This window comes from Lutra lutra, chromosome 8 (assembly GCF_902655055.1).
Source record: "Lutra lutra chromosome 8, mLutLut1.2, whole genome shotgun sequence".
Taxonomy (NCBI): Eukaryota; Metazoa; Chordata; class Mammalia; order Carnivora; family Mustelidae; genus Lutra; species Lutra lutra.
In genome coordinates this window covers 42,657,869-42,679,565 of record NC_062285.1, presented here as the reverse complement: position 1 = coordinate 42,679,565, position 21,697 = coordinate 42,657,869, and the positions used below count along the sequence as shown (strand labels likewise).

The 21,697-nt window shown below is 57.3% G+C and overlaps 3 protein-coding genes across 4 annotated transcripts; 1 reads left to right on the top strand and 2 right to left on the bottom strand.

Moving 5' to 3' along the window:
* The first annotated feature begins 219 nt into the window (after nucleotides 1-219).
* On the top strand, nucleotides 220-2,386 carry CDCA3 (cell division cycle associated 3). 2 transcript variants are annotated; one of them, XM_047739550.1, is made up of 6 exons: nucleotides 220-378; nucleotides 592-767; nucleotides 1,016-1,145; nucleotides 1,391-1,684; nucleotides 1,808-1,911; nucleotides 2,038-2,386. In XM_047739550.1, exons 2-6 carry the CDS (start codon nucleotides 648-650, stop codon nucleotides 2,194-2,196), a joined length of 807 nt encoding a protein of 268 aa, XP_047595506.1. In that variant the 5' UTR covers nucleotides 220-378; nucleotides 592-647; the 3' UTR covers nucleotides 2,197-2,386. The 2 variants fall into 2 exon arrangements, with proteins under 2 accessions (XP_047595506.1, XP_047595507.1); XM_047739551.1 differs by having other exon boundaries at nucleotides 229-378; nucleotides 473-767.
* Nucleotides 2,387-3,777: 1,391 nt separating this feature from the next.
* On the bottom strand, nucleotides 3,778-10,402 carry GNB3 (G protein subunit beta 3). The gene is made up of 10 exons (XM_047739549.1): nucleotides 9,366-10,402; nucleotides 9,026-9,112; nucleotides 8,710-8,748; nucleotides 7,397-7,503; nucleotides 7,252-7,315; nucleotides 6,974-7,136; nucleotides 6,818-6,884; nucleotides 6,521-6,722; nucleotides 5,236-5,452; nucleotides 3,778-4,392 (listed from the first exon to the last, which is right to left on the bottom strand). Exons 2-10 carry the CDS (start codon nucleotides 9,080-9,082, stop codon nucleotides 4,286-4,288), a joined length of 1,023 nt encoding a protein of 340 aa, XP_047595505.1. The 5' UTR covers nucleotides 9,083-9,112; nucleotides 9,366-10,402; the 3' UTR covers nucleotides 3,778-4,285.
* A 169-nt stretch (nucleotides 10,403-10,571) lies between these two features.
* Nucleotides 10,572-21,262, bottom strand: P3H3 (prolyl 3-hydroxylase 3). The gene is given in 16 exon segments (XM_047739547.1): nucleotides 10,572-11,136; nucleotides 11,275-11,415; nucleotides 12,202-12,277; nucleotides 12,356-12,473; nucleotides 12,696-12,846; nucleotides 13,181-13,282; nucleotides 16,091-16,215; nucleotides 16,321-16,388; nucleotides 16,515-16,567; nucleotides 17,759-17,848; nucleotides 18,290-18,426; nucleotides 18,880-19,011; nucleotides 19,086-19,287; nucleotides 19,606-19,758; nucleotides 20,691-21,124; nucleotides 21,127-21,262. Coding segments are annotated over 16 exon segments (2,211 nt in total). The 5' UTR covers nucleotides 21,188-21,262; the 3' UTR covers nucleotides 10,572-10,968.
* Between the last annotated feature and the right edge of the window lie 435 nt (nucleotides 21,263-21,697).

The following is a 21,697-nucleotide window of genomic DNA, read 5'->3' as shown; positions in this document are numbered from 1 at the left end:
ACTCATGACTCTATTTTTTTTTTTTAATAAAATTCTTTGGGTTTTGAAACTGAAGGTGTTAAAAGCGAAGACCGGCACGCCTCAAAGTCTCACGACGGACAGCTCGAAACCCGTTGCGGAACAAAAGTCCCCTGAGCAGGGCGGTGTCAGCCCTGGGCCAGCCGAGCCGCTGCTCATTGGCCCCACTGTTCTCATGATGACATCGCCCCCCGCCCAATGGCGTCCCGCACTGGAGGCGGGTCTCACAAGGAGGCCCAGGGGAGCCTGCGTCACCTCCACCAATAGAGTCAAAGCAGGGGGCGTGGCGGGAGGTTTGAAACTCGGCGTCGGGAGTTGAGGCTCCAGCTGCGGTGCACCCAGAAGAGGAATCGGGGCCTGGTAAGTGGTTTGAGTTCATTAGAGAGTAAGTTAGAGGGCCCAGCGGGCCCGGAATGAGCCCGCCTGTCAGTTGCATCAGTCATTATCTCCACAGAGGTCTCTGGCTGGGCGGCCGGAAGGCTCCTCGGCAGGGAACCGGGAAGATCGGGTGGTCTGCAGTCAGAGGTCAGACGTGGTCGAGTTAATGGCTGAGACCTGAGTCATTTCTCACAGGCGTCCCCTCCTCGCCCCCGGCCGGGCCCTGCCCCACCTTATTCCTCCTGGATGAGATGGGCTCAGCCAAGAGCGCCCCGGTCACCCCGGCGCGGCCTCCGCCGCACAACAAGCTCCTGGCCCGAGTGGCGGACCCGCGTTCACCCAGTGCCGGCATCCTGCGCACTCCCATCCAGGTACGCCGGGACCGGGTGGGGGAGGCAGAGTCGGCCTTCGTGGGCCTCTGCCTAGCCTCATTCTGAGAAAGCCCTCACGCCCTCTTCTTTCTAATCCGAGGCCCAGTTTTCCACTTTCTTAATCCGGATGGGGCAGGCTGAATGCCCGAGGGCTTTGGCCTTGCCTGCCTGGACTATCCACCAGGGCCTAGAGACCTGGGAGGGAAGAAAGAGTCCAGGTCCAGACTTGTAGCCTTTGGTTCTGCCAGGTGGAGAGTTCTCCACAGCCCAACCTACCAGCAGGGGAGCAGCTGGAGGGTCCTGATCAGGCCCAAGACTCAGATCCCCGCTCTCCTACCCTTGGCATTGCACGCACACCTATGAAGACCAGCACCGGAGGTAAATGGTGGGCCCAGGAAACTCCGGTAAGGCTGTCACCTAGGATCCGTGGGTTGGGCTAATAAAGCTATTTTCTCCATCCTCTTGGTTTGAACCAATCTCACTCTTCTCTCAACGTTTCTCCTCTCGCCTTGATTTCTCTCTTCCCCATCCCTCACCCACCAGGGCATGAATCCTAAAGCTCCTGTATCTTTTCCTCCTTGTTGAATGATTTGACACTATCTCACTTGACTTCTCCCCTCTAGAACCCTCAAGCCCACTGGTGAAGCAGCTGAGTGAAGTATTTGAGACCGAAGCCCCCACATCGAATCTGCCCCCAGAGCCTGTTCTGCCCTTAGAGGCAACTTCATCTTCTGAATTGGACTTGCCTCTGGGCACCCAGTTTTCCCTTGAGGACCAGACGCCACCCTGCAGCCAGACTGAGCTCCCCTCCAAGCAGGTGTTCTCCAAGGAGGAAGCAGGACAACCCTCAGAAACCCCCATGGCCAGCCAGGGCTCGGACAAGCCTTCAAGAGACCCTGAGACGCCCCGATCTTCAGGTACAGAATCTAAGGGCAAGGTAGAGGGAAAAGAAACAGGGATAATGTCCACGGATGAGTGTAGAAAGAATAAACTGTAAGCCCCTAATTTTGGCTTTTGCTTTAACCCCTTATCCACCCTAGGTTCTAAGCACAATAGACGGAAAGCAAATGGCAAGGTACTAGGGAGATCTCCCCTCACCATCCTACAGGATGACAACTCCCCCGGAACTCTGGCACCACGACAGGTAAAGGGGGAGAGGGTGAAAACTTACTGACCAAGGCAGGCTGGAGGGTGGGAGGCCTTTTTACCAGATCTTCCCTCTCCTGAACAACCAACCTCCCTCCTCCAAATCACACACCGCTTTTGGCAGGGTAAGCGGCCTTCTGCCCTGAGTGAAAATGCTAGGGAGCTAAAGGAAGGGGCCATTCTGGGAACTGGACGACTTCTGAAAACTGGAGGCCGAGTATGGGAGCAGGGCCAGGACCAGGACAAGGAAAATCAGCACTTTCCAAACTTGGTGGAGAACTAGGCTGAGCGTGGCCCCAGCACTGGCTTCACCCGGGGCCGAGTGATGTTGCGTCCTCTCCATCCCATCTTTTCCCGGGAGACTGGAAAGGCTCGTTGTCTTCAACCCCCCAAACTCCTGGCTCGGGGACTCCACGCTTTCTTGGGCTTTGTGTCTCATGTGTTTCTTATATATTAAAGAAAGTGGTTTTAAATGATGTTTTTCAGTGTTCTACCTAAACCTTGCAGTGGGCTACTGTAGGTAGAGAAGCAGCCTGGGGAACTTGGGTTCCCTGTCTTCCAATCCACTTTCACACGCTTCCCGTAAGTCCTGGTGTTCCCCAGAGCTCCGTTCTTGGCCTTTTCCTCTTGCGCTCCCTAGGTGTGCCCTTCTAGAGCTTTAACTATCATTTACTTATATTCTGGTAATTTCAGGTCCCTCCAACTAGCCCTGACCTTTATCCAACTGCCCTGTAGGAACTAGAGTCAGTTTGTCTAAAGTTGAATCTGTGCTCTTTCCCCCAAAACTCTTCCTCGTACCCTATTCTCTATCCCTAGGAATAACAGCATTATCCTCCCTGTTGCCCAAACCTGGACCTTGGCCATTATCTTGGATGGCTCCCGCTTAATATCCCATACTCAAGCACTAAATCCTGGCGATTCTGTTATCTTTCATCTCTTCCCCATCCCTTTCCTTGCCCCCATGTCCTTAACGCTTTTTTTTTTTTTTAAGATTTTATTTATTTATTTGACAGAGAGAGATCACAAGTAGATGGAGAGGCAGGCAGAGAGAGAGAGAGAGGGAAGCAGGATCTCCGCCGAGCAGAGAACCCGATGCGGGACTCGATCCCAGGACTCTGAGATCATGACCTGAGCCGAAGGCAGCGGCTTAACCCACTGAGCCACCCAGGCGCCCTTTTTTTTTTTTTTTTAAAGATTTTATTTATTTGTCAGAGAGAGAGAGCGAGCGAGTGCCCAAGCAGGGGAAGCAGCAGGCAGAGGGAGAAGCAGGCTCCCCGCTGAACAAGGAGCCTGATGCTGGACTTGATCCCAGAATTCTGGGATCGTGACCTCAGCCAAAGGCAGCCAGCAGCTTAACCAACTGAGCGAGCCCCCAGGGGTCCCTCCTGCTCTAGATTTCTGGCCATCTCCCTCCTGCCTCGTTTTCCTCCAGTCTCCCCTCCCACCATTCCATCCACCTACACTGCCGCCAGGGTGACCTTTCTGAGAAACACAACTGACCATGTGACTCCTCTGCTCAGAACTCTTCAGTGGCTCCCCATTGCCCTTAGGATAAAGTCTCCGCTGGTATTCAAGGTCTGCTGTAATCGGATTCCTTCTCAGCATAACCTTCCTATACACATGCAGGTGGGCCGGTGGTAGTGAATCATTGGACAGATGCTCCACTGGCCACCTAGAGAATACCTTCTCCTGATCTGTCTCTTGCCTTCTCCATGAGGCTTGGGGTTCCACCTCCCCCGCACTTTCTGCCCTCCAGCTGTTTGGTACCCAGCCTTTATCACTGCACCTGTAATACCTCATTACTTAAGTTGGGCCTGTGCCTTTTTGGCAACAGAAGTGGGGCAGAAGCCAAACATCACAGACATACACCGGGCACTACGGTTTATTGCAGGTCCTTTAGGAGGGAAATAAAGAAGGTAGAAAGTGGAGAAAACCTGAAGAAGGGGGCCAGGATCCTAATGTGTGCCAGAGCCATAGTCACAGGACTGAGCACCCTCTGCCACCCAGGTCTGGACAAAGGTAGTGGCTCTAGGGGCAGGGGGCGGAATTCCAGGGCCTGGGGCCTCACACCAGAAGCCTGCCAGGCCCGCCCGGGGCTGGGGAGGGGCCAGTTATCCTTGCTCATGACAGGAGAAGCTGCAGGACCATGGAGAGGGGAGGCCATGGGAGGAGATGGGGCAGTTCTTTGCCTCTGTGTCCCTGATGCTGCCTCCCAAAGGCATATTCCCCATTTTCCCCACTGCCCTCAAAGGACAAAGCTGGGTCGGGGTAGCAGCTGGGGCATAGAAGAAAAAAACCTTAAAAGAAAATGGGGCAGGGGAGGGGGCCGCTGATTGTCTTCATGGCCTTTTACCTCCTCTCCTCCAGCTTCCTTAGTTCCAGACTTTGAGGAAGCTGTCCCAGGAGCCCGTGGCCACAGCCATCCCATCAGCTGTGACCCCCAGGCAGCTGACCCTGTTGTCATGGCCAGAGAGCATGCCTGAGGGAGAGGGAGACAAGTCAGATTGTTAGCCCATGCTGCTTTGGCAAAGAGCACATGTGCGTCTGCAGGAATCCTAGGTTACATTGGCCATGACTCTCAGCCTTTGGCGGGGACTCAAAGAGGATTACTCTAAGGGGCAGGATTTCTCTTGAGGCCAATCTCTGTGGAGGGTGGGGTGGGGGGCCGAGAGGGACAGGAGAGGTCGGCCACACTAGTGTGCTATGAAAAATGCAAGGAGCACCTTGATGGACCCTAGAAAAGGGGGAGGTAGCTCTTTTGTCTCATTCCTGAGTTTCCAAAGGAAGAGACTGAGGCCCAGAGAGAAGTGACTTGCCTCAGGCCCTTGGACCCTAAGCAACAGAATTCAGATTTGGATCCTGACTCTCTGGCCAGTGGTATTTTCATTCAGCACCTGGCCTCTCCCAAGAGAAGCCACACGATCTGATTCAGCTTCAGATCAGGGTGGTCCTCGTTAAGCCCCTAGGTTGGGGGGGGCCTTGATTCTGCTTGTTACAGTTCCCCGAGATTGCCCCTTCCTCCAGTGGATGGCCCAACACTTCATAGGCCCTGGAAATCCAGAAGTGACTGGACACTCAAGGTCCACGGGTCTCAGGTAACACAGGAGCTCCTTTGGCAGAAAGCAGCTAGAGCACTGGGCGGTGGAGACAGGCCTCTAGAGATGATGGTCCTAGGTTGGGAAACCAAGGGGGACTGGATTCTAGGGGTAGAGCTCAGTGTCATTCAGTAATTAGGGCACAGGGGAAAGTGTCCCAGAAAAAAGAGCTAGTAAGAAGGTCCTTCCCGCTGAGGTGGCGGTAGGGGGGCGGGGCCGGCCCTTACCCACACGCTCGCACTTCATGGAGTCCCAGACGTTGCAGTTGAAGTCGTCATAGCCTGCAAAGAGCAGGCGGCCGCTGAGGGAGAAGGCCACAGATGTGATACCACAGATGATGCTCTCATGGGAGTAGGTAGTCAGCTCCTGGTCTGCCCGCAGGTCAAACAGGCGGCAGGAGGCATCGTCCGAGCCTGTGCAGATGGCCTCTCCATTGGGGAAGAACTGAGGGTACAGGCAGGCGGCAAGGGGGTCAGGACTCAGACCTGGGTGGCCTGAGACTTCTCTCATCCTGAGGGCTCCAGGGCAAGCGCTATCCCGCAGCCTCTGCCTATCCTGTCCCCGGCACTCTTCGCCAATGACATTTGTCTCACACCAGCTGCATGCCAGTGGCTGCCCTACACCCTCCACTCGCCCCTCACTGCCGGGCGGAGCCACAGGCAGGCATTATTTCCATGTTGGCGGCAGGAGCAGGAGGCTAAAGGAGGGCGGGCGGCTTGCCCAGGGTCACATGGCTAGGAGGGCGGAGGCTGTCCCCGACTCCGGCTCCGACTCCGGACTCCCGGCTGGATCAGGGTGTGGACGCAGAGGGCCAAGGGCAAAGGCATGACCTGAATCTCATCACGCGGAAATGTCAGATAAACTCAAAGGGACACAAAGCTTCAAGAAAATGGGGTGGCACTCTTCAAAGAGGTCAATGGCCCGAAAGACAAAGGTAGAGAAAAGTCTTTCGGGTTTAAAAGAAAGTGAAAAGATATAACAAGGGAATGCAATGCATGTTCCTAGTCAGAAAAAACCATGGCTTTTAAGGATATTCTTGAGATAACTGGTGAAACGAGAATGGATATAGGCTGTGGACTCTACTGTGTCATTATTCAATCTGATTTTAAGAATTATACGGAGACCGTGTTAGAGAGTGGCCTTGTTTTTAAGAAACATGTACTGAAGTACTTAAGGGGTACAGAGGCATGGTATCTGCAACTTACTCTCCAAAGAGGAGGAAAAAAAAAAAGATAATAAAATATATCTAGGTGTCTGTGTTGGTCTCTCCATCCATCCCTCCCTCCATCTACAGAGAACGATAAGGCAAACGTGGTCAAATGTCAGCAGTGAATATGGGTGAAGGGTAGATGAGGGCTGTTTCTGTGACTCTCACAGCCTTTCTGTAAGGTGAAATTATTCCCATCAGGAAAGTTAAAAGGAGAGGGGGAGGGAACTAGGGAAGTAGTGTAGGATGTGTGTGGGGGGCCCGGCGAGGAGGTCTCGGGAGCTGGGGCGCAGAGGGGTGCTCACGCAGATAGCGTTGATGTCCGACTCATGGCCCGTGAAAGTCTGCCGGCAGGTTCCCTCCCGCACATCCCAGAGCTTGGCGCTGGCGTCACAGGCTCCCGAAATGAAGAGCTTGAAGTCAGGAGAGACAGCCAGACTCATGCAGTCCCCCGTGTGCCCCACAAACACCGTCTTCTGCTGCCCAGTCTCGATATCCCACAGAGCACTGGCGGGAGGAGGGGGGACGCTGTCACCCTGTCACAGAAAGGCCAGGCCAGAGCCGCACCCCAAGCCCCAGCATTCACAGCGTTCAGTCCTCACCAAGTGGTGTCCCCGGAGCTAGTCACAATGTTGTTGTCATCCAGGAAGCGGCAGCAGGAGAGATAACCTGGGGGTGGTGAGGACAGCACCCTGGCTGCAGAGCGGAGTCCCTGGGCCTCTCCCAAGAGGGATAGGAAGAGAGGGTCACTCACTCACCTGTGTGAGCAGAGAGCTCTCGGCTGACCTTGACATTGCCCTCGCGGGACTTGAGGCTGTAGATGGAGCACATGTTGTCCAGCCCCCCACAGGCCACGAAGTTCCCTGATGGGGCGTAGGCACAGGTCATGACCCAAGAGGAGCGCAGCGGGATGGCATGCACCTGCAGGAGGGCGGGCAGAGGCAGGAGCTGAGCTCCGGGGTGGGGAGGATGGAGGCGAGGAGGCACAATGTCCCCCAGGAAGCGGAGGGCAATGGGGGGCTGGTGAGGCCAGTACCTTATTGGTGGTGTAGGTGTCCCACACGATCAGCTTCCCATCTTGCGAGGCACTTACCAGCAGCCTGGGGACAGGGCAGCCCACGTCACCCAAGCCTCTCCTTTCTGCCTCCCATCCCCACCCCTGGGTGGCCCTCAAGCCTCACTTGGAGTCGGTGGCCCAGTGCATAGCATAGATCTTGGCCAGGTGTCCCCTTAACGTCCGCCGTGTCCGCATCTGGACTCTTCCCACGACCTCTAGGCCTGACACCAGCTGCAGAAAAGGGGACACGAAATCAGGGTGAGTAGGGCACATGCCTGGATATCAGTGTCCTGGCCACCAATCTGGACCAGGTTATGTTCTATGCCAGGCTCTGGGGTCAGGCCCCCAGCCTTAGAGAAATATGTCCCTGCCCTGCGGCGGCTTCAACTGAGGTGGGAGAAACCAGACATGGCCAGTGGCACATTGCCAAGTGTTTGAGAAGCATCTCTCCAGTGTGGGCTGCTGGAGGAGATGGGGGCGGGAGAGAGCTGTCCATCATGGAAATACTCCCACCTTGACCAACTTCAAGCTGCCAGCATGAAATCACTGAACACGGACTTGGGAAGAGAGGCACACATCCACCATCCCGAGTCCCTAGGAGGCCTGGTCCCACTCGACACTGTGGCCTGGCTGTCTCTTCCACAGGCTTCCCTGGGGCAGCCAGGGCAACCCTGAACTGCACCTCCTGAAATTTGTGGTCCTATGGCCCTTATACTCCACCCAGTCTCTCAATTTAGGCTGGGGCTCAAGTCCATGGCCTTGACTTGTCATTTACTTGCTTTGTTGTCCTGGGCAAGTTGCTTGCCCTCTCTGAGCTTGTTTGCTCATCTGTAGAATGAGGTTTATAGCATCAACTTATGGGGTTGTCGTAGAAATTAAATGAAATTATGCATTGAAGCAGCTTAGCCCAATGTGGGGCTCACGGCAAAGGTTCGCCGTTCACCCTCACTGTTAATGTATTTAATCGGACATGAGATGCTGCCAGCTCTACAAAGCACCATGCTTTTAGGTATCACTGAGAAGGGAAAAGACGCCACTGATTCTAACTGTCGAGCATCGCCTGCCCACGTTGGGCTGCGTCTCGATCTCAGAGATGTCAGAATGTGAAATACGTGACTTAGAATTGATGCAGTACACCGTTAGGAGACTAGAAATCGCTCGTAAGTCCATCCCTTGCTTCCTCCTCGCCACCCTGCGAGGGGGTATAACCCTTCTCACCTTCTGGTTGAGGACAGAGACAGCATCTGCAACCTTAGCTTCCAATAAGGGGCCTGGCCCAGAGCAGATCTCACTAAATGTTTGTTGAATGAATTAATTAATGCCGTTCCTCATTCCAAGGACACGCTGTACTAAAGCTCCAGCACCAGGCTGCTGCTGGTCAGGGAGCTCCCCTCCCTTCCCCTCCGGGCCTGCCTCAGGGGGACAAGGAGGTCTCACCTCTGCCAGAGTAATGTCAGCACAGGCTTTCCGGGCATCCTGGGGGGAAAGCGGCCATCAGGTGGGCATAAGGGCAAGGTGGGGGTAGTGGGTGCATGGGCCTCTGAGGTGGGTGGGCTTGGGCCTCTAGGGTTTGGGGGCATCTCAAATATGAGACCCAAGTTCAGAAAGTCTCTGGTCACTTCCAGGTCAGGGGTCTCTACGGTGTTGCTCAAGAGCTAATCCAGCCTCCTTCCCCCACCCCCAAGTCCACACTCCCTCGTGTCCCGGGTTCCATGTTTTCTAGGGTCCCCTGATGGGAGAGTTCTGGGGTTACGGCAATCTGCTTCTTGAGCTGCTCCGCTTCCTGCCGTAGTTGCTCCATCTCCCCCATGGCTGACTGGTTGAGGGGTAGCTCCGGCTCCTGTCAGGAACATGGGATAGGAGTAGGTGGTCCCCACCCGGCCATGTTCCTGTCCCTTGCGCCCACTCCAGACTCAAGGCCTGGAGCCCACTACAAGAAGTAGAGAGATGCCTGGGGGGGGCAGGCCGCACCAGCTCCCCACGAGCCCCTCCACGTCTGGAGTCCCGTACAGCCAAGCCTGGCCCTGCCTGAGCCCTCCCTGCAGCCTGCAGCCCCCAGCCCCAGTCCCAGAACCACGCCAGCTCCCCCTTACTTGGACTCTGACTGGACCTCTCCCGGGTTTCCAGCTCCGCTTCCAGGCGCCTCTTCACTCCCTCAGCGGCGACGCCAACCCGTCACCTGCCCCAGCTCTGCTGCCAGAAGAGCTGGCCTGGCCTGGCCCCAGCTCTGGGTGGGGGGGGTTGGGGGGAGCACTGACAGAGAAGGTAGGGCCGACGACAACGTCAGGCAAATGAAATCAGCTGGCAACGGCGGGGGGGGGGGTGTGGGGAGAGGGCGGGAAGGGAGGTGTGTGGCTTCTAGAGAGACTTGAGCCCAGCCTGGGGTGGGGCAGGGGGGGTAAGTGGGAGCAAGAGTGTGGGAGCAGCAGAGAGAGGAGCAGTCCCCCACCAGCCCTGGGGGGAGGAAGGGTCGAAGGGGTGCTTCTCTGGCCAGTCTCCTCGTAGGCAGAGATAAGAGCATCAGGCCCCATGGGATTAGAGCAAAGCTGTGAGGATTAAAGGTTGGGGTCTGGGAGGGGTACAGAGGAGTAGAAGCAACCAGAGCTCCGGTGCACCCCCAGCCCCAGCCCCCACCAATGCTGATGATCGTGGCAGTCAGGGCCTGCCTAGCAACCGGTCCAGGAGCCGGAATATGAGGGTGAGAGGTGGCCCATTATCAACATCCAAGATTTTGTCTCTAAGTTCAGGGTTGTGGGGAAGGGGGTTCGGGTGAATGCGGGGAGGGTGCAGGAGCTGAGATTAGATGGGACTGATCTGGATAATCCTTCTTCTCAACAAACCCTAACCAGCTGCCCCTGGGTCTGATCCTGGGGGGTTGGGGGGGGATGGGGAAAGGTACAGGGGATTCAGAGAGAAAGACTAGACAGGGTTGCCCCTGCTTTGAGTGGACCAACGGTGGAAAGTGGGGTGCAACCCCAACCCGGCTTCCATCTGGGTTTGGCCCACTCCTTGGCCCCATGACTCTCGGAGTCCTGCCAGGGTTGTGAGGCTGGAATCAGAGGATCAGGCTGCCCTACGTCTTGGCTGAGCTCAGAGGGGGAAGACAGGGCTTAGAGTCGGAGGCCCAAGGAGCAGCTGTCAGGGGTTTGGGTCCATTTGCATGTGGGGAGCAGGTGGCCGAGATTTCCCTCACAAATCACAGGCTTTGAGAGGCCCCGCCTCTGGGAGGCCCTGAGACACCTGTCTCCTCCCAGGCCAGCCATAGCCGCTCCCCACTGCAGACACCACAGAAACCATGATACCCTTGACTGGCCCTTGACTGAGGGATCTTCAGTTCTTTATTACAGGATGGAACAGGGCCCTGGGTTTAGCCTCCCTCTCATCCTCCACACGTGAAACAGTCAGGCCCTCTCCCCTGCCATTTCTTTCTAGGGAGGGAGTGTGTCCTCAGTCTGTCCTAGGTCTTTCCTCAGGCTGGAGGTCCATCAACCAGGCCTGGTGTGCTTTAGGCTAGTCAGTGCAGTGTCCTCTGCGTCCAGGGCTGGACAGCCCTTGTGATCCCCAAGGTAGGAGGGGTGCAGGGACAGAGAGCTCACTGTTCTGCTCCCGTCACATGGGGGCTTCTCGTGGGTCCTGGCATCAAGATGGCCCTTCACCAGTCAAGTGGCCACATCCCCGAGGAGCTGGCTCAGTCCCTCACAGTTCCTCTCGGACCCGAGGCGGTTTCCCAGCCTTGTCCTGGACCCGCGGAAGCCTGCGGCTGGGGGGTTCTGGGGAAGGGTCTCTGCTGGGCATTTCTTCCTCCTCCTCCTCCACTTCCTCCTCCTCTGGCTCCTTCAGCAGCTCTTTGGCTTCTGTCCACTCCTGAGCGATTGGAAGGAGAACGTGGCCCAATCCCCTGCGTCACCTTGCCCCCAGGATCCTCCGTGGGACATCCTGGCCCCGCCCCTCATCCTTCACACACCAGGAGGGAGAGACCTTCCTGCTCCCACTCCTCCTCACCTGCTCCCTGTGCTCAGGCGCCCACGTGTGCCACAGGGCCAGGGCGCAGCGCCGTCCCCGAGTCACAGCCCACACACCGTGGGGATTCTCTCCACCGGAGCTAAAGGCCACGAGGCGTCCACAGCGAGGACGAACCTGAGCCTAAGGGGTGAGAGCAGGTTCAGCGCCACAGAGCAGGGCTCTCAGAGAACTTGGCCTTGACTCCCTAACGCCAGGGGGCGGGCCAGGGCACAAGAGTTCATCTCTCCTGCCCGTCACTTCCCACTCCTTAATTCAGGGACGCTCCTGGGGGGAAAATGGGAAGTTGGCCTCCACTTGGAGAGCACAAACACCAGACTGAGGCTAGTGGAGTCGGAGCCAAAGGAAAGGTGCCTCCACGGAGGGCCTCCCCACCCCCTGCCCAGGCCTTGACTTTTCCTGCCCAAGCTTTGAACCCCAGGTGTGACACAATCTGAGGGCATGAACGAGGTATCAGGCTCTGGGGATTGAGGATAAGGATCTTGGGGACATTATTCCACCTCGGGGAGACCAGGGGTCATTGGTAGCTGGTGGCAGTTAGCAGAGAAGGAGGTGGCTGGGTAAGACAGAGCAGTAGATGATGGACAATCACTGTCCCACTCCTTCTGTCCAATTCCAGCCCCTGGTTTCTACCTGGACTAGGACCAAGGGGACACCTTGAGGGAGTGAGGCAAACACTGAAGGCAGGGTTTGGAGGGGCCACTGCCATCTCCCGGGGAGCTGTAATCCACCTTAGCCAGAACCCCCAAACCCAGACAAGTGGTGGAGAGGGCTGGGGAGGCCAGGAAAGGAAAAGGTTAAGGGGGACCCAGCCATTTCCCTGCATTTGCCTCTGGGAAGCTTCTGTTTTGAATTCAGAGCCCACAGCTGGGCTCTCCACCACACCCCCACGCCCCCCACCCGGCTTACTGTGACCGTGAGGGCATTGGGCTGTGTGAAGAACAGGTCCCCACCGTGGAAGTCATCGTTGAGGTAGAGGAGCCCACTGCAGAGGAAGAAAGGTGGCAGGCAGTGAGACCCCAAATCGGGTCCACCTGCCTGACCGCCTGGGGGGGCTGCCCACCTGTAGTCTCGATAGGTGTAGGCTGGGGGCTCCCGCCAGCACTCCCCGGTGTCGGGGTCCAGGACGCAATTGTCTGCATGGACCGGGTGACTGAGGTCCATGCGCTGGTCTTGCTCGCCTGGGAAGCAGAGGAGCCTGGTGAGTGCCCCAGCGCCCATCCACTGCCGTCCACACTCACCCTGCACCTGCCGGGACCGCAGCTGGCCAGGTCGATCACCGGCCCTCACCCGGGCGAGGGAGTCAGAGAGCCCACCAGGGGTGGACGTGGAGGGGGGTGCAGGGCCCAAACCGGGGCCAGGGCCGGGGCTGGGGAGGAGCGGTTAGGCTCCCTGGTAGTTACCTTCTATGGCACTCCGGCACACCAGATGGGTGAAGGAAAGATGCAGGGGCCTCTCCGGGGAGAAGTAGGCCTGTGTCAAGGTCCTCACGCGCTCGCTTACCTCCAGAAGGAGCTTAGCCCCCTGACTGCCCACGGCCCCAGCCTGGGCCAGCTGCAAGCCGGGAAAGGAAGGGCAGGAAAGGAGGGGGCCAGGGAAGGGTGGCCCTGCCCCAGCCCCTGCCCTACTTCCATTGCTCTCCACCCACGGGTTTGGTCTCAGCGGCCAGCTCTGTCCATCACCCCAAACTGCTCCTTCCATTGGCTCTGCGACCATCACCCAGGTCCCTAGGTCTCAGAATACCTCCCCTCCCACCGCCCTCGACTCTAGGCAGGGGACTCAGGCGCTCTCAGTCCACAGGAGACGCCCAGGCCTAGGAGCCCAGTCTCCTGCCTACCCTCTTCTCCGGTTCTGGGCATCAGCCCAGGGCACGGGGGTCTCCTCTCACCTGTGCAGCCTTGAGCACCGTGAGCCCTTCGAAGCGCTCATGGGGGGTGTGAGGGGAGCGGCGGCCACGATAGCCAGACCTGGCTCCAGCCTCGGCGGCGTCCTATGGAGGAAGAGAGGTGGCCGGGGAGTCTCACTCTCTGGGTCCTAGGCCATCCCCCACCTCACTGTCCACAGGGCTGCAAGACCTTCCTCCAATCCTCCCATTCCCCGGAAGGGGCTAGAGGCCCCCAGGATTCTCTGCTGGCTCTCTTCCCTGAGCTGCTGACCCTTCCCACAGAGCAACTATTTTCAGGCCTATATTGTCACTCTCTGGTAAAGATCTGGAATCCCACTGGCCTATGGGGCTGTGCCCAGAACTCTGGAGAGCTTCCTACAGCAGGGAAGGGGCCTCTGAGAGGGTAAGGCCCGTTGGGGAAAGGGGGCAGGAAGGGCTTGATCATTCATTCCCGATGACCCAAGGATAGAGGAGTCTTTCCAGAAACAGGGCCCCAGCAGGAAGTTTGACAGGCCGGGTCCTGGGTGGCTCAAGGTGGCTCCCCATCGGCCGAGGTGCCTCTCTCTGACACCCTTGACACACTCTTGGAGGATGTGAGAACCCTTAATGCTCAGCCCCAACTACCACCTACATGAATCTCATCACATGGGTGTCTCCTGGTATTTGAGTGTCCCTTTCCTGACACCTATTCTTTTGGCTGCTTTCTGCAACCACTACCCAGTTACCCTGTGTATAAACCCCCTCTCTGAGAGACCACCTACTCACCCAAGCCATCTAACCTTCCATTCTTGTATTTATTCATTCAATAAATTTGTACTGAGCACTTCCTATATGCCAGGCACTGTTCTAGGCACTGAGGACACAACCGTGAACATGCACTCACGCAGTTTATATTCTGAGTAAACAAACAAATAAACCAGATTTAAGGAGCCACTTGAATACATAAGAGAAAAAAATGTTCCAGGCTGCAGAAACCGCAAGTGCAAAGGTCCTGAGGCCAGAATGAATTTAGTGTGATGAACAGAAAGGAGGGCCGATCCTTGGAGTTATCCCTGACTCCAACCTTCTGTTGTCTTCCACGTAGATTTAGCCCTGAACTTCTCTATATTTGACTTTCTAAATATTTCTCATCTGTCCACCTCTCTTCACTCCCTTGAAATGAGGACCTAACCTAAAGCCGTGGCACTCCAGCATCACCCAGAAGCCTCTCCTCCTTCCTTTCCCCGTGCATTCTCCACAGTGCCACTAGAGGGATCTCACGGGTTCCTCAGGATGGTGACCCCAGACCCTACTCCATCTAATGCACGGGTATGGAAAACCTAGCCCCTCCTTAAATTCTCCTATGAGCTATCCACCGCGGACCGACCAACTCCTTGGCAGGGGACAGAAGGCCCTTCGTCACTGCGCCTGTGCCTCCACCTCTGGCTTCTCTCCCCTATATTTTCTCTGGATAGCATATAGCCTGAGGACACAGCAAGCACTAGTCCTGAGCACTTTTTATATTCTCCAAAAGTGTTACCCAGAACTACCTGGGTAATAACAACCCTAAAAGAACCCACTGTAGTTAGCCCCATTTTACAGACAAAGGAACGAGGTTCAGAGACATTAAAATATGTTGCATGAGGTCACCCAGCCAATCACTGCTGGGGCTGGCACACGTTCTTTACTCCCAGGGTTTTCCTCAGTGGTCAGAGGCCCCACCATCTTCTTCCTTAGGGCCTGGCTCTCCTCCCCTTCTTTGCCTTGTTAACTCATCCTTAAACCTGAGCTCAAGGGGCGCCTAGGAGACTCAGGCGGCAAAGCATCTGCCTTCAGTTCAGGTCATGATCCTGGAGTCGCCGGAATCAAGTACTGGGATCAAGTCCCTGGCTAGCTCCCCGGTGGCCAGGTCCCCACTAAATGGGGAGTCTGCTTCCTCCTCTGCCCCTCCCCCACCTGCATGCGCGCACGTGTGCACTCGTGTGGTGAGTGTACACCCCCTCTCTTGCAAACAAATACATAAAATCTTTAAAAAAAAGACAGTTCGAATGCGCCCCTCAAATGCCCCCCTGCCAGGAAACCTGTGACTCGGCATTTTGGCACTTATATTTGGCTGGGTACATGCTGCTGCTTTTTTTTTTTTTTTTAAAGATTTTATTTGACAGAGATAGAGATCACAAGTAGGAAGTGAGGCAGGCGGTGGGGGGGGGGGTGAGCAGGCTCCCTGCCGAGCAGAGAGCCCAACACAGGGCTAGATCCCAGGACTCTGAGATCATGACCTGAGCGGAAGGCAGAGGCTTAACTCACTGAGCCACCCGGGCGCCCCAAAGGTACATGCTTCTTGTAGCCAACCCCCCTCACCCCCCCCACCCCCGTCTACCAATATGTCTCTTTGTCTGATGCCTCCTCTATCCAGGGAGCTCCTGAACGCAAGTCTGAGCTCACCTACCTCCCCCCAGAACCCAGGAGTTCTGAGTACACAGCAGATACTCAGTAAGTGTGTGTAGAAGGCAGGCTAACCTAGAATGAAGATGGAAGTTTCCTGAAATGGCGGACTCAGCCTGGTCGATATGGATCATTCCACCCAAACTCGCAGGGGACTCAACGGGTGGGGAGAGTAGCCTGTATGCCCCCTCAGCCGCTGACCAAGCCGTAATTAAACTCTTGGCCAACTAACCAAGGAATCCTCACCTGCACTCACTCTTATGTTTTGTTTTGTTTTGTACTTCCTAAAAATTTCTCACAAAATCCTTCTGTAAAGAGTGTCCATCCACCCTATGCTGGCTAAGTTGAGAGGAACAGAACGCGTTCCACCACGGTGGGGAGGGGGGGCAAGCGCTGTAGCCGCTGGAGAACCAGAGAGGGCAGGAGGGGGATGCTGTGCCAGAGGTCCCTAAACAGCTGAGGGCGCCACCTACTCACAGGTCTTCTTACCTTGGCCAGCTGCAGCAGCACCCCGCACTCGGCAGGCGTGAGCAGCCCGTCCAACACCACCCGCTCTGACCCATTCAGCTGTCTTGCATCCTGGGTCAGGTTGACTCCCTCCAGGAGGAGCACATCTGCAGGGGAAGGGACAGGGCACAGGGGGGTTGAGCGCCCCCTGAGGGCAGACCCAGAGGGCCGGACCCTCGAGGCTCCTGCTTCCTGCTCTCCCAGGGACCTACCCTTCCAGTGAGTCAAGGGCTTCGGCTGTGGCGGCTCATGGTCCCAAGGCCTCTTCTCTTGATCCTCTCTCAGGGGTGAGAGATGTGCTCAGTGCATGCACAGGCCTTCCAGACCCATCTTCCCCAGACGTCCCAGGACCCCTCCCTCGCCTTCAGCTCAGGCCAGGCCCCTCCTACCATAGGACATCTCCTACCTGAGCTTTTCTCTAAGTGCCTCGGGGATGACAGCTGCTGGCGTCCAGGGATCCTGGGAGAGCCAGGAAAAGCGCCATCACCCACCAAGTCCAGCCCAAATCCCTGACATTATTCGACTCCGAACTACCATATTGAGGTCCTCCTGCTTCCAGGGAGGAAGGCAGAGGCAGGAAAAGTCCTGGCCGCATTGTCAGGAGCCCCGGGAACTGGGCCAAACTCCACCAACATCTGCTCGCGTGGCACTACTGATCAGGTGGTTTTCTAACAGCTTCGTCCACGGAAGCAGAATGTGTGGAGATTTTTCATGTAAGGTTCACAACAGTCTTATATATTAATGTGCCCATTTTGCAGTGGAAGAGACTCAAAGACACAGAGAGGTAAAGTAACATGCCCAAGAACACACAGCTAGCAAGTGACAAAACTGGATTCAGACTAGCTTTCGAGGGGTACCGGGGTCTCAGTTGGTAAAGCATGTGACTCTTGATCTTGGGGTCCTGGGTTCCATCCCCATGTTGGGTGTGGAACCTACCTAACATACACACATGGATACATACTAAACTAGCTTTCGAGTCCACACTTGGAGCCAGAGATTCTCAACCAGGGAGAATTTGCCCCCCAGGGTTAGGCGACACCTGGAAACATTTTTGATTGCCACGACTCAGAGACTACTATTGACATCTACCGGGCAGAGGTCAGGGAAGCTGCTGAACGTCCCACAAAGCCCAGGCAAAGAATGATCCCCTACAAAGAATGATCAGGTCAAAATGTCAATGTCTTGGTGCCAAGAAGGTCAGGAAAATGCTTTATGTTATTGTCCTAGCAGAGAACAAACCCTCTGCCCTTCAGTTTCCTCATAACAACAACAACAACAGTAACCAAAGCAGCAGGAACAGAGCCTTCCCTACTATGTACCAAATGATATGGCTTCAATAGTTCTATGAGAAAGGTCTGATGAGCCCATTTTACAGGCAAGGAAATTGAGGCAGAGGCAAGTGAAGGTCCAGAGCTTATTTATGGCAGAAAAGAGACCAACACTTAGGCCTGCATGACCCCAAAGCCACCCTCTACTGCGGGCACCTGCCTCTGTCCCTGAGGCACTGCAGACTCCTCTCCAAGTGTCCCAGGGGTGTGGGGACTGGGAAGCCTTATTGCAAACCGCAGTGACACAAATGTAGGGCATCACTGTTCCCTTCCTCTTGAGGGAGCACCAAGTGGCAGGATGGGGACAAGGGGAGATACTCACAGGATCCTGGAAGCTGGCCCCCAGGTGCTCCATGGCATAGTACAGCTGTCTCTTCTCTCCTAGGGATCGTAGGATGAAGCGCTGGATGTCCTGAGGTGGGGTGGGCATCAGGGGGAAAGGGGTGAAGTGAGAAGAAGTTGAGTGGGGCAGGGAAGTTAAGGCATGGCAGGTCCAGGTTCTAGGGGTCAGCCTGCATCCTCCTAAACTCTTCCCTGTGTCTTCCTATTCGGCAGTTTCAGGGCATCTGTGCTCAATGTGTGTGTGTTGGGGGGGGTTGGGGGAGGGAGTGCCTGTGGCACAGGAAGGCACATGAGGGAGGGCAAGTAGGGGTGAGGTGAGGGCAAGAGGGGAAGGGCTGGCACTTGGACTCAGAAAGTCAAGTCTGCAATGGGGAGCAGGGAGGGGAGACAAGACAGATGCTGGGCTTGGGGTTGCCTGTGGTGCCTAGTTGTGGGGACAGAGTCCAGGCTACTTCTCAGTTCTATTTGATTTAGGGTTACCTCATAGGGTAAGCATGGGGCAGAGGGTTACCTCTCGTGGACCGAGGCCAGGTCTCGGCTCTCCCAGCTGGGCCTGGTACTCATTCAGAGCCTTCTTGGCAGCCTCGTCCTCCGGGTAGAAGAGCAGAACACTCAGGACATTTTCCACAGCCTGGGACAGATTCCCCACTGGAGACAGAGCAGTAGGGCGGGGTAGGGCACAGAGATTGAGAATGACAGAGGTCCCCAGGCAAGAGGCAGGGAAGACGGGTGGACAGAGGCAGAGCCAGAAAAGTGGTCTCCTGACACCAAACAACTCCAAAACCCCCATCCCACCCGGCCAACGCACTCAGCCATCGCTTCTTTCCAAAGCTCACTCAAACATACCTGGGCAGGATAGGCAGAGTTCAAAGGGAAGGAAGAGAGGAGGGAATTAAAGAAGATGAGAAGCAGCAAGGGGAGAAGGACCTTTCCATAACGGTGCCAAAGGAGAGCCAGTGAGAGTCCTCCTGAACAGCTACAGATCCAGAGACAGATGGGAGGGATGGAGAGAATGAAGCTCAGGATATGGACAGAGACAAACCTTCACTTCCCCTGTTTCCAACCCCGGTCACCCCTAGGGCTCACCCTTCCCCAACTGACCCTGAGCATGGGCCTCGTGCAGCCGCCTCAGCTGGCTGGGAAGGAAGTCAGGGACAGGGGAGCTGCGTCCAGGACGCGTGGCCATGTCTCCCACACAGCGCTGGCGGCACTGCAGGACCCGAATCCAGTGGCCTGCAGACAACACACGCGAACCATTTGGCTTGCAATGCTCTTCTCCGTGGGGCTGTGAATCCCCAGCTCCTTACCGGCAATGGTCTCATAGAGGCCCCCCTGGCTCCCAGCTCCTTCCTCCTCTTCTTCCTCCCTCTGTTGCTCCTCAGGCCCCTCACAGCCAGCCCGGCAGCTCTCCATCTGGGCCAGGCTCTCCTGCAGGGCCTCCTCCAGCCTGGGCAGTGCCAGTCCTGCCTCCTGGCGCCCCAGTAGCTCCAGGCCATCGTCATAGGCTGCCTGTGGGGGAGGAGAGTGGACAGTTACCCGAGCTCCTGGAGGCAGGGTGCCAAGCAAGACTGGGAAGCAGAAAGAAGGGGACGGGTATTGGTCACACCTGGGGCATGGACTCCAGGTTCCACTTCACCTTGGGGAATATAGGGCCTCAGGATCAGAATGGACATACAAAGGGCTTTAAGGATCCTTGAGAAGAAAACTAAGGCCCAGAGAGGGACTCTCCAGGCAGGGTGACTGAGGACAGTACCCAGGTCTCCTGATGCCTGGGCCACACAGGTCCCAGTCCAGTGAGCCTTGTCTACCTGGCCAAAGGTGTCTCACCCAGTGTGGCGGTGTCTCCAGGTCCCGGAAGCTTTGTGGCCGCACCCGGGACATGCGTCTGTACTTAGCCATGTCCTCCCGCATCTGCAAGTGTGTTGGGTTTGCTACAAAGAAGGTGTGTGCTGCAGCCGCTGCCAGGTCCAGCTTCTTCAGCTGAGAAGCAGGGAGGATGAGGGTCAGTGCCCTCCTTAAGGGGTGTCAGACCTCTGCCCACTCACTGCTCTCCCTCCCCACCCCCGCCACACACACACACACACACACACACACACACACCTGGAACTGCCCCAGAACCTTCTGGAAGACTTGTCAGTCAGAACTGATCACTTCCCAACCTCCAGAGCCCCCAGAAACCAGTACACTGGGGAAGCTCAGGAAAGAAGGGTTTGAAGACTTTGGAGTGGGTGCCATACCGCAGAGGCAACTCAGGGTCTCCCTTTGGGAGACAAGGCGCAAGTGATGGCTAGTGATGTGAGGAAGTGGGGGAGACCCGAGCGACTGGCAAAACCCGCAGGTCTCTAGGACCCTGGGCTGAGGTGTGTGTGACAAGCCCCCCCAATCCCAGCCACGTAGGCAAGAGCTACCCAACTGGTAGCTGCGCAGTGTCCACTGCCCGCCCCGCACATGCCCGGCCTCAGGGCTGAGGAGCCGTGCCCCTGCCCCGCAAAGCCTCACACTCAATTCCCCCCTCCCCGTGCTTCCCGTGCCGCTGCGGGGTTCCTCCATCCCCTCCACTTCACTCCTAGGAAGAGGCGGCTATCATTCCACGTAGATCTCAGGAAGACCTAACGTTTCAGGCCCCTTCCCTCCATCTCCGATCTGGTCCCCACCCACTCTGGACCCCATCCAGCCCCGCTCCAACTCTGCTCCCACTCTCCCTTAAGCTGTCCCTCGGCGACCTCAATGGGTACTTGACGCCGTCTGGATGGGACAGACTCAGAAGGAGTGTGCCCGCTGACCGCCCCCACCCCCCAGCCCCACCCCGAGGCCCGGGCGCCGGCATTCCGCCCCCTCCCGGCGAGCTCCGAGTAGCGGCGCAGCATGGGTCAGGGCAGGACCCCCCGAAGGGGCCCGGGCGGCTCCCGCACCTGGTAGTAGGCCCTCTGCAGGTAGTTGTAGGGCTCCCGGCGGCGGAAGGCGTCCCGCAGAGCGCTCCCCACGCGGAGCCGCGCCGCGCCCCCGGGGCCCAGCCTCTGCGCCCCGCACTGGGTCAGGCACTCGGCCCGGCGGAGCGCCGCGCGGAGCAGCAGCCGCTCCCAGGCCCCCTGCGCCGAGCCGGGCCCGGAGTCAGGCCCCGGGGCGTCAAGCCACACGGCTGGGAGAGCGGCCCCGGGCTCGGCCGCACAGCGCGCCCCGCAGTCCTGCCGCGCGCGGCCCAGCGCCGCCTGGCTCCGCAGCGCCTCCCGCAGCAACGCCACCGCCGGCGCCCAAGCCCCGGCCGCGTAGGCGCGCAGCCCGTCCGCGTACAACAAGTCGGGGGCCTGGGGGGGCGCCCCCGGGGACAGCGGGACCAGGCCCGGGGCTCGGGAGAGCCCGGCGGGGGCAGCAGCAGCAGTAGCAACAGCAACCGGAGGAGCCGGAGCATGGTGCCAGGGGCGCCGGCCGGCTGCCTAAGCGGAATGCGGGAGCCGAGAGGGAGAGAGAGGGAAGGGGGAGGGAGAGGGAGGGGAAAGGAAGGAGAGACGGAGAGGAGGGAGGAGAGGAAGAGAGAAGGAATGAGCAGGGCCACGGAGACCTGATGCGGCCCAGACTCAGCCCTGGAGAGGCTAGTGTGAGAGCCAGAGAAGTCGGGAAGCCTGGCAGAAAGTGAAGAAAGCAGTGTTCAAGACGGGGGACAGTGTGGGACGAGGAACAGGCCCTGAAGAACAGATGGTAAAGGACTGGGACTGGAGCGGGACTGGTGCTTTGGAAAACATCCTGGGAAGCCTCTTAGGACCCTTGACTCCAACCCCTGGGCCCATGGGGTCAGAGTAACTCCTGCAGCTGTGTTCTCCTCCGCGCTGTGCCTGCCCTACCCTCACTCTTGGGTCCTGGACAAGGAGAGTGGATGCCTCCCCCACACCCACCCACACCCACTTTTGGAAAAAGAGCCTTA

Excerpts from the sequence above, each read along its gene's own strand:
- GNB3 (XM_047739549.1), bottom strand. The coding sequence starts at position 9,082 with ATGGGGGAGATGGAGCAACTACGGCAGGAAGCGGAGCAGCTCAAGAAG. Across the intron at positions 8,749-9,025 it reads AGCTCAAGAAGCAGATTGCC|GATGCCCGGAAAGCCTGTGC; the intron begins GTAACCCCAGAA and ends CTTTCCCCCCAG. Across the intron at positions 4,393-5,235 it reads CATGAAGTGCGAGCGTGTGG|GCATGCTCTCTGGCCATGAC; the intron begins GTAAGGGCCGGC and ends CCTCTCCCTCAG.
- CDCA3 (XM_047739550.1), top strand. The coding sequence starts at position 648 with ATGGGCTCAGCCAAGAGCGCCCCGGTCACCCCGGCGCGGCCTCCGCCG. Across the intron at positions 768-1,015 it reads TCCTGCGCACTCCCATCCAG|GTGGAGAGTTCTCCACAGCC; the intron begins GTACGCCGGGAC and ends TGGTTCTGCCAG. Across the intron at positions 1,685-1,807 it reads TGAGACGCCCCGATCTTCAG|GTTCTAAGCACAATAGACGG; the intron begins GTACAGAATCTA and ends TATCCACCCTAG.